Consider the following 13,555-nt stretch of genomic DNA (forward strand, 5'->3'; position numbering starts at 1 on the left):
GCTGGATTGTGATCACAATATGTAAGCTGAAACAAACAACTGGATGTGCATAATCCAACATCTGCTCATACGGCCTCAGATCGTAACAATCTAACAATTTACAATCCACCTTTTACAAGCTGTTTTTCACGATCTCCAGTTAAAACAAACATACCCCTATTCTACTGTATTACTATCAGAATCAAATCATGTTCCACAAGATCCTATATCAGCTATACATCCTCCTTGCATTTATGCCGGAGACATCGCTAGACGGGGTTGTGGGAGAGCAATACAAGCGTTGTGCTGCTAGGCGAAGCGGTTGAGTGCCACACCTACATCTAGTTTATTATCCCAACTTCATTCCTCCGTCAGCATTGTGATATAAGATTTCAACCAACCGTCCCATCAGCATTGCAATGCCAAATATCTCAACACCAATCGATGGGTTATAAGTTCTTGTCGTCCATTGAAAGGGCGACAGATCGATGTGGCATGCCAGCATGGGCATGAATGACTACTTGTGGCCCTTTCAACAGGCCATATAAGTCTAGATTTGGAATATTTCAAAACAGGCATATATATTTTCAATTTTTATTTTAAAAAATATAAAAAATAAAAATCTCGGCAGGAGCTGCTTAATGGGCCATTTTTAGAGGGCCTTCCCGATGGGCCTAACCAAGCCCATAAAAAGGAGCTGGGGTCGGAGTCGGACAGCAGTGGCCCGGCCGGCCGGGCGGCGTATAAACATCCGTCGACACCGTACGCCGTGCTCCCAAGTGTTGCTGCTCTGTGCTGTGTTGCCTCCGTTCCTTTCTCCTCCTGCAAGTAAACCCCGTTTCCACCGCGCCGCACCTTGGGCTCGCAGCCATGCCGATCGGTGAGCTCCCCTCGCCCCCCGCTCCTCCTCCCTGCCCGGCCCAACCTCTCGATTCCTCGCGCCGCGGTACCGATCTCGTCGCCCCTGCCTCCGCTGCAGGTTCGCGCTCGAATCGGTGGTGTCATTTGTTTCTGTGCCCCGTGTCGCCCGTGGAGAGGAGGCTCGTCCCTGCTCGATTCGATCTAAAATTTGGGATCAGATGGCTGTGGTGGCGCTGGAGCGCCATGAGCTGCTGTGGTGTTTTGGGCGTGGTTCCGGGGGAGGTTTCGCTTGTGGACGTAGGGTTTGGTCGGTTCTAGCCGCCTGAATGGAGGCTTATGGAGGCACTGCACGGCGCTCTAGCTTTGCGCGCGCCGCATTTGCCGTTGTTGATTGCAGATGCGTGTTATAGTTTCTTTTGGGTCGCAAACCTTGAGCCTTAGTTCTGTTATTCAGTCTTTAGGTACTAGGATAGCTGTATGTGCCCCCTGATGTGCACTTGCGCAGCGTTGTTCGAGCCAGGATGTATGGAGATGGGTGAATGTCAGCTAGGGCCGTGCAAACTTGTACTCCCATGGTCCCTGATTTTCGAGTCTTCTTTCTATTCTGGCCTGGTGTTCAGTGTGCCACATCTCTTACGACAACAATTTGTGGCCTGCATCCAAAAGGCAGCTAACCAAATAGCTTACTTGTACGATTGGGCTATTGCTGGTTTGCTGTGATATCCTAGAATGCCAACAAATTCACAAACATAAGCTTCCTAGTGAGCATTCTCATATTTGCACCTTTCTGTTTTAGCCTTTTGTGTGCAACATGATCTACCTATCAACCACATTCCAGAATCATATGTTTCAGAATTGAAAGAAGAAAGTCGAAGCATTGGAAGCACTGTTGCTTTGTACTGTATGCTCTATGCTCTATGTTTAGATTTGGCTCACAAAGGTTGTTTACTACATTCGCTTTTGCTACTTGCATACTTGCATATGGTTGCACAAGTGTCCAGCCCTATACCTGTACCTCAGTTCTCTGTAGACTCGTAGGCATATGTGTCAATGGCCTATTTCCACTCTTAGGCATTGTGCTAAATGTATTGTCTCTTTGATGTCATGATTTTTTCGCTAATCACCAAAAGCAACCAGTTGGACCTTGTGCGCGGTCCTTCGGTAACGCCATGCCACATGTGCTTAGGTTTATTGCTGAAGCTGGTTGAGTGATGATAAATTCTACAGGATAAGAAGTCTAGTGTGAACATAAGCTGCTTAGCAAGCCTGATATCTTCATTTTGCGGTTTTGGATTGTTTGTGTTTGGGTATATAATGCTCCATCCGTCCATGCAATTACGTGCTTCATTATTAATTAATTGTGGAAAAATGAAAATCAGTTAAGTCATTTGCATTCACTTCTTTAAACTGAAGTTCTTTATTCACTTGACACAACACATGCACTTGTGTGTACCATTTTGTTCTGGTAGTTGCATCTACTCATAATAATTCCTTGCTCTGTATTTTTGGCATCCTTTAGTTGATTGTGACCAGGATCATGCTAGATGAATTATTCTGGTGGACTCTTTGGCATTTTTGGTATCTCCTTGTTCCATAGTTGTCATGGTGTCGCTAGGAGAATCGTGCCTCGCCACGGCGACACCATGGTTCAGGCATGTATGGCGTCCGCTGCCACCGAGATAGTTGCTCTCCGCCCGCTTCCCCATCCGGGTGCCCGTTTGCCGCCAAGCCACCCGCTCGCCCTCACTGCGCCGCCCGCCACCGAGTCGCTGCCTGCCCTCCCTGCAGATCCAATGGTCGAGAGCGTCAGATCCAGTGGGTGGAAGGAAAAGGTGGTGGTGGCGGCGTGCATCGGAGAGGGAGGAGCCACGGCGGCGGCGGGTGTCACGCGTCGGTGAGGAGGGCGCGCAATGGAGAAGGTTATGTGTGTGTGGGGGGGGGGGGTGGGGGCGTTGCGGAGGGAGCAGGGCGGCGTGGGGAGGTGGAGCAGCTGGGCGAGACGGTGAGAGTTTGAGGTAGCGGCGCTGCTGTTGGGTAAAGAAGAGTGGCTGTTAGGGTAAATAAGGGGTAAGTGCTAAGGGATTCCATGGACCGAATTAGTGGGCTGGGTAGGCTGGCAGCCCATTTTATAAGTGTATTGTTCTTTTCTTTCTTTTTTTCCTTTCCTTTTTATATATACTTAGAACATTTAGAGTATTCTGTCAGCTAATGCTGCTAACGCTCTAACTGTATGGTGTTGCCCCGCCGCGCACCATAAGTGATATAAAGGTGTGAAGATGATGGGTCACCGCGCCTCGCCACACCGCAATAACTATGCCTTGTATGAAACTTCATGTTGAATTACTTTACATGTTCTCTTAATTTATCATACAAGTTATGAAAGGAAGGTAGTTTTATCCATCTTGTTTCTATGTATTGGAAGAAGTGTCCCTTTGGTGGTATTGCCTAATGCATAATATTAGCTGCATGCATGCACAAACTACTTGCTGTTGCTTTCATACTACAACTAATGCTTTTGGAATGAATTCCAGTAAGCGTAAAATGGCAGAAAGAGGTCTTTCCAGGCATTGAGATTGACACTAGCCAGCCGCCGATTGTTTTCAAGAGTCAGCTGTACACACTAACTGGTGTACCACCTGAGCGCCAAAAAATTATGGTGAAGGGTGGAATTTTGAAGGTAACTATTTTGTTGAGGGCTTATAGAGTCAGTTGGTATCCATTGGGCATGTGTACGTTGTAACAAATGGATAACATGCTCTCTATGCATAATACAGGATGATGCAGATTGGTCTACTTTGGGAGTGAAAGATGTTAGATGCTTAACTTATTTTCTGTGCTCATAATAAGTTATATGAAGGCACTCAAGTGCTCTGTCTATGTCAAATTACAACTGAATTCAAATGCACTCTGTAGGGTCAAAAATTGATGATGATAGGTACAGCTGATGAGATCGTGAAAGCTCCAGAGAAAGGTCCAGTGTTTGTCGAGGATCTACCGGAAGAAGAGCAAGTGGTTGCACTGGTATGAACAACGATCTTGTTCTGTGCATTTCCACGTTTCATATTATCAGTTTATTAGTTATTTCTTCTTGATCTTGAGCTTATGGGTCATGACAGTATACTTGGCGCTTATCTGTCATTACAACTTGGGGTGTTCGATAGATGGGATGCCTGAATTTGTGGAGATAACATGAACTGGGGGCATATGCGTTTGGCTTTCCAATGGCATTGGGCGATGGGAAATTGAATACAATGTTTTAAGACTAGCCACTTTAAATATTTAATATATTTATCAGAAAACAATATAAACTGACATCTGAGAGTAGGAACTATGAGTACTGGTAAACTCATTGTGATTACAATTTTATATAGATCATTTATAGATATTGTCTTTTCTTGCGTGGTTAGTTGGCAATATTCAAATCAGACCATGCCACTACTAACATTAGCATCAGTGGGATGTTTTTTTTTTCTTTCCTTTTTTTTTTTGCTACTAGAATTTATCGTCTGATACACTCCGATATCATCTATCTTTGCTGAAATGAGTTTGCCCTTCTGATATTTAGGGTCACAGTGCTGGTCTTTATAACCTGGGGAATACATGTTACATGAATTCCACATTGCAATGTCTGCATTCTGTTCCAGAGCTGAAGTCAGCATTACTGAGGTTTCACCAAAAAAAAACTCCTTGGAAGTATTACTGAAGAGCCTTATTATTTGGTGTTTGATACTGTTCTGTTTTACCTGTCCAGTTATTCAGACACTGCGAGAGGTAACGCCCTTGAGCAAGCCTCTCATAATTTGACTGTTGCAACTCGTAATACCTTTAGCGAGCTTGATCAAAGTATCCGGCCTGTTGCACCTCTAAACTTCTTGCAGGTCAGCTTACCGTCATTAAGTTATTGCATCCCAATCTAGTGAAGTTTATGTTCTCTAAGTTCTTGAGTAGAAGAGATTATTCTGTTACTGTTCTGTTCTCGAAATTTTACATGTCAGATGAAGGAAATACTTTATTCGAAAAGTAGATAGCTGTGGTATTTATTTGATCGAACATTTAAAATTTTACCATAAGCAAACGTATCTATGCTAGGACACACAGTTATATCTGTGATGGAAATATATTCACAATATTATATGTTATTCTTTATTACTAATAAAAGACGGTCAGACCCTCTTATTGGAGATTGTGAAAATTCTAACAGCTACTTATTGAAGATCATATAAATTCTAAAAACTACTGATATTTGAAAACTGAGGTAATGATAGCTTGTTGTTTTAATATGTTTTTTAGTTGTCATCTTTCTATATGAAATGAAAAATCCACATAATAACCATTATGTTTTTCCAATACACTATTTGTTAACGTTTCCATTTTTCTAAAATATGCTGGAGTGGAATTTACTAAGTTTAGACTGTCATGATTTGAGCGGATTCAATAAGGTATTGCATGTTTTATGAATTCCTACCTTATTGAATTCTGTGAACTATTTTAGTTGATTGGAAGAATTTGGAGTCTCCTGTGGGGTCACAGGACACACTAAAATTTCGGTGTTGAACCTGTGTTTCGAAACTTTGAAGTCAATTGAGCTAATTGAAAAAATATAGCGTTTTTCGATTCCAAGCCTAGCTCCTGCATTGATTTGGTTTTTACCTGAAAATTCAATTGCTTTGGGAAAATGTAGAATTCTAAGGTCAAGTAATACCTAACAGTTCTTTTTTTTGGGTCTGATTTTGAACAGACACTGCGTAAAAAATACCCGCAATTCGCCCAGCAGCATAATAATGTCTACATGCAACAGGTTCCTTCTAATCACTTACGATTAAGAGTTAGGTTATCTACTGTTGAATTTATGTGTTGATGCACATTTTTTTTTAAAAAAAATTATAGGATGCAGAAGAATGCTGGACACAACTGTTGTATACACTTTCTCAAACTCTTACATCAGAATCAAGGTATGTCCAGTTTTGACTAATGCACACCTCCCTTTCTACCGGTCACTCTTGACACTGCCATATCATCTACTCTGGTTTAATACTATTTACTTCTTTTTTTGGATAGTGAATCTGCAGCTCTTTCAATGAAAGAACTTTTTGGGATAGACCTTGTGAGCAGGTTCTCTCTCTCTCTCTCTCTCTCTCTCTCTCTCTCTATTTTGTTATATGTCATCTGTGTATGTTCTTTTTCATTGTACAATTGGTAGTTTCGGTACACTCCTTTTTATACACTTGTCTTGCAGATGGTTCCAACTTACGAGTATGTTTTCTTTTCTTTTTGTACCTTGCCATTATCTAATTGCTAGTTGGATACAGCAAACACTTCAAAATGACTATGATTTCACTACGCATTCCAGAGCAGTAAATGATATAAAACTACAGTCCCCTGCTAGCTACTTCTATACAGCTATGACACGAGTAGCTGTGAACCCTATTGCGATCTTTTCAGCCCTTTTTCGTCTATAAAATGTTGCTTGGTGTTGTAGATTGTGTTTTAAGGATAACCATTTGTTGTTTTATCATAATGATGGGTAGAATAGATATGCATATCTTAATAATAGGTATTTATTTATAACAAAGATGAACATACACCAGTTCGCTTGTGCTATTTTTTGATGATTGCTTTTACTTCCAGGGTCCACTGTGCAGAAAGTGGTGAGGAGAGTTTGGAGACAGAGTCAGTTTATTCCCTGAAGTGTCATATATCCCAGGATGTGAACCACCTTCATGAGGGACTTAAGCATGTAAGTTATGTTTTGTTTAATAGTTTATTTGCTTTTACATCAAATTGCTCATAGCTAGTGCTGATTGGATAGTTCTTGTTATATGGATTGAAATATTTTGGCCTGGCTGCATACCTTGTGGTAGATTTAGCCTTTAATCTACTAGGGCAGTGCTGCTAATAAAATCTCAACTCAACAAGTCTTTCCAAATTAATGTTCATTATGCACTTTACTAGGAGTTGGGAACACATCTTTGAGGTCCACTATATTATCTATGGCCCCAAAAGCCTTTGACTTTGTTCATAGCATATGCCAATCTAGGTATTATGAGTTAGTGAACTTTAGTTGTATATGGAGCAGAGCAAGGAGATAGATCAATTTACACAGGGTCAAATTTGAAGGTAGCAGGTATGAAAATTACAAGATAAGTCAATGCTTTAATATGTTTCGGAACCTTCCTATATTAGCTTGACCAGAGTTCTAGAACAGTTTCACTGAAAACCAGTGATTCAGTTTGTTCTCTTTCCCCCACCTGTTCACCGCCACTAAAACCCCCTTTCTTATTCTCAAGTTCTATAACAAGTTGCTTCTAGTATATAGTATGTATCTCAAACTTAAATTTTGCAAAACGGAAGACAATCAAAGGCTGGTTCTTGCTGGAATAAATAAATAAATTGGAACTAGCACCCGCTTCCCTCCCATTCTGTCCTAAAAATTGACAAAACATCCTGCCCATTCAAACACCCCCAACAATACCAATTTTCTGTTATCAAAGAGAGGGTGTTATTGATGCACTTGAAGAGTTACGCTGTTGCATTTTGTCCTACACTAGTCTCTTCTGTGTGGATTTTGAGGGGAAAGGAAAATGAATTGGAATATTACTTTCTGCAAATGTCCTTCAGAATCTGCAAATCCCATTATATTAGTTTCTGCAAATGTCCTTCTGAATTTTCAGAAGATGATTGATATCAATCATTCATGTTTTCTGTGTACAGGGCTTGAAGACAGAACTTGAGAAAGTTTCACCTGCACTGGGTCGAACTGCGATTTATACTAGAGAGTCAAGAATAAACGATCTACCTAGGCAAGAACATAATTTTTTTGCATTTTTATTTATGTTCTCGCTTATACAGAAACATATTTACATATAGAGTCCTTCCTTTCTTTTAGGTATTTGACTGTGCAGTTCGTTCGTTTCTTTTGGAAAAGGGAATCAAACCAAAAGGCAAAGATTTTACGAGTATGTTAGTTTCTCTTGCTCCCTTTTCCTTTAGCTACAAATGCTTTTGTAAGTATTACAACTAGGTTTTGTTAGGGCTCTTGGTCATTTTTCTCCCTAAGGAAACTTTAGAAAAGAACTTGTTGGATTCGCGTCCACCCCTTAGCCTCCCGTCGGCGTCCACCTCGGGCCCGACGGCCACCCCCTTGGTTGCGCCTCAGGGGTGGAAGGAAACTAGCCCTGTCTCTGCAAGCTCCGGCGTACCTAGCCCAACAATGGTGCCATCCTTCCAGGATGTGGTGCTTTCCACGGCTACTTCGGCCATCGACTTGGCGGGTATGGCTCCATCTATGGCTGCTCCTCCACCAGTGGCGGCTTCTCCGCTAGAGACTGCACCTGTGCCTCAACGGCGGCTGCCAACATCAACCGCTATGAGATACGCCACCGTTGTGCGATGATGCGTGGCCCAGATGCGGACGGGTGGATGACGGTGGTTGGTCGCCGTTCCCGTAGAAGATGGCTTCGGTCATCGCCCCGAGGTCCTCGTCTCCTGATGCCAGCGGACCTTCGAGGGAAGTGTTTTAACTGTTTCTCAAGCCTGCATTGTGTTCGAATGCCGATAGACCACCTGTTGGTATCGGTGCTGGGGGTTCATTGTTCCTATGCCTGCCCTTGTTGGACTGGTGGGGCTCGTGCTACACCGTCCTAGGGCAAGCCTTAGTCTGGCGTCGCATCTCGTTGCCTCTTGCTGCGGAGTTGTCTAGGACTCGGGTTGTGGGTGTGACGACCATGGTAGGGGAGGCGATCTGAGGTGATGGTGGTGTTGGGCGCTCTTGACGACGCGCCCGGCGCTGGCGTTCATCCGCACGAAGGGGTCGCTCCTTGCCAGGATGTGGCTGACATCTGGGATGGTCGTGCTCCATCCCTTGACCCTGCGGCGACGGAGCTTGCCCCTGAGGTCCCGACCAGTGCGATGCCCTTGGGAAGGTGCATTATTGATTGGTCCGATGATCTCGCGCGGGCTGTGGAGCGCCTGCGATATGCCTTCTTCGTCTCGGTCATCTGTTGCAAGTCGGAGTTCCCCCAACATGTGGTGGTGGTGGAGCTCACTGACCGCTTTGAGTTGGATGATAACCCGTACTCGCTGATACCCACGTCGCTGGAGGACTACTTGTTGATCCTGCCGGATGAGCAGATGGCAGTTCGTGTCTATGGCGATGGCAAGGCCATCAGGGCAGCTTCCTTTCGGCTACATCTCATATGCTGGTCACGGCTGGCTCATTTCGCCGGTGCCTCCTTGCCTATGTTGGTCGATGTCGAACTTAGTGGCATCTCGGCACACGCTTGGAGTGCATCTACGGCGGAGCAATTCAACCCGTATTGTTGAGTCCTTATGGCCGAAGTTAATGGTTTTCAAGAAGCTGTTGAGAGTGCTTGGTCCTCGATCGCTGCAACCACCTGCCCCTTTGATACCCTATCCAAAAAACTCAGAGCTGCTGCTAAGGGACTTCAAAGTTGGAGCCACAAAAAAGTTGGTCATGTTAACAGTCAGCTTGGTCTTGCTAGAGAGATCTTGCACCAATTGGAGATTGAGTAAGAAAGCCGTGTGCTCTCCCAAGCTGAGATTTGGCTGAGGGATTCTCTCAAGAAACACTCCCTTGCCTTGTCCTCTCTCCAACGGACGATTGCAAGGAGCTGATCTCGGATCAGTTGGCTATGCGATGGGGACGCGAACACCGAGTTGTTTCACCTCCACACCCGGCATCGCAAGAGAAAGAATTTTATTCCAAAACTTATCTCTGATGGTCAAGTGTTTACTAGCCATGAGGATAAGGCTAAGGTGATTCATGATTTCTACAGTGGATTGCTTGGGACCTGTGTGAACCGGAGTCTCACAATTAATCTTGATGAATTGGACATTGCATCTTATGATCTTGCCGACCTGAATGCACCCTTCTCCGAGGAAGAGGTTTGGAGGACTATAAGGCATTTGCCCTCGGATAAAGCCCCAGGACCGGACGGGTTTATGGGACTTTTCTACAAAAACTGTTGGCCGGTTATTAAAAAAGATTTGATGGCTGCTATCTCTGTTGTTTGGAGCAGAAAATTCAGAAACACGGGACTTCTCAATTCAGCTTATATAACTCTCTTGCCAAAGAAAGAAGATGTGCAGCATGTCAAGGACTTGCAGCCCATAAGTCTTGTACATAGCTTTGCAAAGCTTGTCACCAAAATTCTAGCCAATAGATTGGCGGGCTAGCTTCATCAGATGGTGTCCCCCAACCAAAGCGCATTTATAAAGGGTCGTTTCATTCAAGACAACTTCATGCTCGTGCAACAAACAACAAGATTCCTTCATCAGCAAAAACAGGCTCATATTCTTCTCAAGTTAGATATCACAAAAGCATTTGATTCAGTCTCTTGGGCCTTCCTCGTAGAAGTCCTGAAAAAGCTTGGTTTTGGGTTGATCTGGTGTGATATTCTAAGTGGCCTTTTGGCTTCGTCATCGATGCAAGTTATGCTTAATGGGATCCCCGGTGAGGTCATCTTACACCGGTGTGGTTTACACCAAGGAGATCCTTTATCTCCGATGCTTTTTATTCTTGTTATGGACATCCTGGGCTTTATGGTGTCAAAGGCTTCAAATGAGGGCTGTTGCAGCCTCTTTCCTCTTGAGCCTTGCAGCACTGGATATCTCTGTATGCGGATGATGTGGTTCTCTTTCTTCGACCCACTGCCAAAGACATTGGCTTAACTCTAGACATTCTACATCTCTTTGGTGAAGCATCAGATCTCCAAACCAATGTACAGAAGAGCATTGTCTTACCCATTCAGTGCACCAATTTGGATGTAATCACAATACAAGATAGTCTTCCGTGTGAGCTGCTTGAATTTCCATGTAAGTATCTCAGGCTGCCTCTCTCATTGCGGAAATTAACAAGGGCGCAATTTCAACCATCATTGATCGGATAGCAGATCAGCTCCCTGGATGGAAAGCTGACCTTTTGACACAGTCTGGTCAAAGAATTTTGGTTCAATTTGTGCTCACATCCAAGTTGATTTATCTCGCCATGGCCATTGTTTTTCCTCCTTGGGCCATCAAGGCAATAGATAAAATCTGGAGTTTCCTTTGGTGGGGAAGAAAGGATGCAAAGGGTGGTCATTGTCTAGTGGCCTAGGTCAAAGTATGCCCCCCCCCCCCCCTTGAGCTTGGTGGCCTTGGCATCTCGGATCTCCAAAATCTGAACTGGGCTCTCCGGATGAGATGGCTTTGGTTGCAAAAAACTGAACCTAATTGACCATGGTCGGTCTTCCCTATTCAGATACATCAGTGCGTCTGAGTTTTTTTTTCTCTATGGTGGTTTTCTCTGAGGTGGGAGATGGTGCACGTACTTTGTTTTGGAAAGATAGGTGGCTCCATGGGCAAAGTATTACTGATCTTGCACCACGATTATTTGCTTTGGTGCCTAAGAGAAGAGCAAATAAACGTATTGTTCTTGAGGCCCTCACTGATCAAAACTGGATGGCTGACATACAAGGGGCTCTTCCCGACGGCGTCATTGCTGAATTTCTGGATCTTTGGGATATGCTCTCTAAGGTAGTGCTGCAGCCTGGGGTGAAAGATTCTCATATCTGGCGGTTCTCAACTTCAGGAGAGTATTCAGCTAAGACAGCTTATGAGAACCTTTTCCAGGGTGCTGTCTCGTTCAGACCATGGGAGAGAATTTGGAGATCATGGGCACCAGGCAAATGTAAATTTTTCATGTCGCTGGTTGTGCACAAGTGCTGGACTGTCAATCATCTTGCACGGCGAGGTCTGCCGCACCCTGCTAGCTGTCCACACTGTGATCAAGCTGATGAGACTATCCTTCATTTACTTGTCACTTGTGTTTTTGCACGACAACTCTGGTTCAACTTACTACAGCGGGTTGGCCTTCAGGATCTTTCACCATCGATTGAGGAAACCTCCTTCGACGATTGTTGGACTAGAGCTAATGACATGGTGGATACACAAGCACATCAAGGCCTTACTCTCATCATCTTGGGGGGCATGGTCAATTTGGAATCATTGCAACTGTTGCGTCTTCGATGGAGCTTCACCTAACCTAGCTGGAGCTTTGTTTCTCGCTAGTGAGGAGTTGCAGCTGTGGGGTATGGCTGGGGCTGGTGGCCTCTCGTGCTCCAGTAGAGGATTAATTCTTAGGTTGAGGTCGCTCTTTTTCTATAGTCAAGGGCGCGCAACTAACTTAAAAACCTTGGCATGTGTGTGTGTGTGTTCTAAGGTAGGAACCCATTTTCTTTCTTCTTTAATATAATGATATGCAGCTCTCCCGCGTGTTTGACAAAAAAAAATTCTCCCTAATACTACGGTTTTGGAGATGTTTAGCTCTGTGTTTGCTAAAAAAAATCTCTTTTGTATTCGTTTACTGCCAGAAAGTGGATTACCCTCTGGAACTGGATGTTTATGAATTTTGCTCAGATGCACTGAAACAGAAACTCCAAGCTCCTCGACAGGTAGCTCTCTCTTTTCAATGTTTAGTTTTGAGTTGACACCCTTAATGCTTCAGTATTGATTGGGACGCTCAATCTGCATCTGAAGATGCTGAGGGATGCAGAAAATGCAAAGTTTGGATTGAAAGCACAGGGAAAAGCTAGCAGCTCAAAAGAAAATGAGGTAATGGTTTTCTGCTACCCAGGGTATCATGAACTCATCAGTAAGAGCTGTCAAGAAATGAATGGATCAATTTCGCATGCTCCATAAGCATTCACACTTGCTTTTGGCACTTCAGTCCATGTTGATGCAATTAGTGTATTTCATTTCAGGGGTCATCAAGTAGCGCTGGGGAATCATCCAGCATGGACATTGACAAAGGCAAGTGATTTGTTTCTGTCCTCACTTTGTTTCCCTTATCACCAAACTTTATTGCTTTTCTGATCATATGTTCAAAAGCTGCAAAAAGTTTCACCCTCAACCTGAAATGACCAAGGTCACTGCTAGTAATTTCTAACTAGCTTTAAACTAATTTTGCTCGTGTTAAATGCAGCCGATTTTTCTGTACCAAAGAAACAGTTAACTGGCGTCTATGATTTGATTGCTGTCTTGACACACAAGGGAAGAAGTGCAGACTCTGGCCACTATGTTGGCTGGGTTAAGCAAGATGACGGTCAGGCCGACATGTCTTACAGCTCAGTTACTAGAATCAACTGTTTCGCTCTACTACTAAGGTTCTGAAAATTCATTTTGGTTTTCAGGAAAATGGATCGAGTTTGATGATGACAACCCGAACATTCGCAAGGAGGAAGACATTTTGAAATTATCTGGTGGAGGTGAGCGACAGTCACATCAAATGAAATATGTTATGAATCATTTGTAACACTGATTATTGTTTGTCTAAACAGGCGACTGGCACATGGCTTATATCTGCCTGTACAAAGCTCGTGTAGCTGAATCAAAGAGTTAAGAGGTCTCTTGCCCGAATTGGTTCACATTTCTCATGTCGTGGATGCCTTGCTTGTTTTTGTGCCGCATGAGTGATTGTATTAATGATTTTTCCAGTTGGAAAGTGGCTACTCTCGAATTTGCATCTCTGCCGTTGACCAGCGTACATCGGGATATGTATTTTTAGAAGTCAAAACTAGAACAGTTTATGTTACTTATCAAAATATAGAACAAAGAAATTCAGCGAAAAGTTTTACCCTAACAGTGGATTGATTGCTGTGCACCAATTATTCACGTGGTGTCTTCCTAAGCATTCTCTCAGCCCAGTTTATATTTGATA

General features: G+C 43.7%; 1 protein-coding gene across 2 annotated transcripts; it reads left to right on the forward strand.

The window, feature by feature from the left end:
- Window positions 1-712: 712 nt before the first annotated feature.
- On the forward strand, window positions 713-13,555 carry LOC133904276 (ubiquitin carboxyl-terminal hydrolase 6-like). 2 transcript variants are annotated; one of them, XM_062345747.1, is made up of 19 exons: window positions 742-859; window positions 3,099-3,160; window positions 3,372-3,517; window positions 3,615-3,650; window positions 3,754-3,861; window positions 4,406-4,506; window positions 4,592-4,718; window positions 5,579-5,638; window positions 5,728-5,792; window positions 5,899-5,952; window positions 6,469-6,577; window positions 7,552-7,640; window positions 7,727-7,796; window positions 12,210-12,290; window positions 12,376-12,450; window positions 12,600-12,648; window positions 12,821-12,940; window positions 13,029-13,103; window positions 13,176-13,555. In XM_062345747.1, the coding sequence occupies exons 2-19, from the start codon at window positions 3,154-3,156 to the stop codon at window positions 13,235-13,237; spliced, it is 1,434 nt and encodes a 477-aa protein (XP_062201731.1). In that variant the 5' UTR covers window positions 742-859; window positions 3,099-3,153; the 3' UTR covers window positions 13,238-13,555. The 2 variants fall into 2 exon arrangements, with proteins under 2 accessions (XP_062201724.1, XP_062201731.1); XM_062345740.1 differs by lacking the exon at window positions 3,099-3,160 and having other exon boundaries at window positions 713-859.

Source organism: Phragmites australis, chromosome 2 (assembly GCF_958298935.1).
Source record: "Phragmites australis chromosome 2, lpPhrAust1.1, whole genome shotgun sequence".
Classification (NCBI taxonomy): domain Eukaryota; kingdom Viridiplantae; phylum Streptophyta; class Magnoliopsida; order Poales; family Poaceae; genus Phragmites; species Phragmites australis.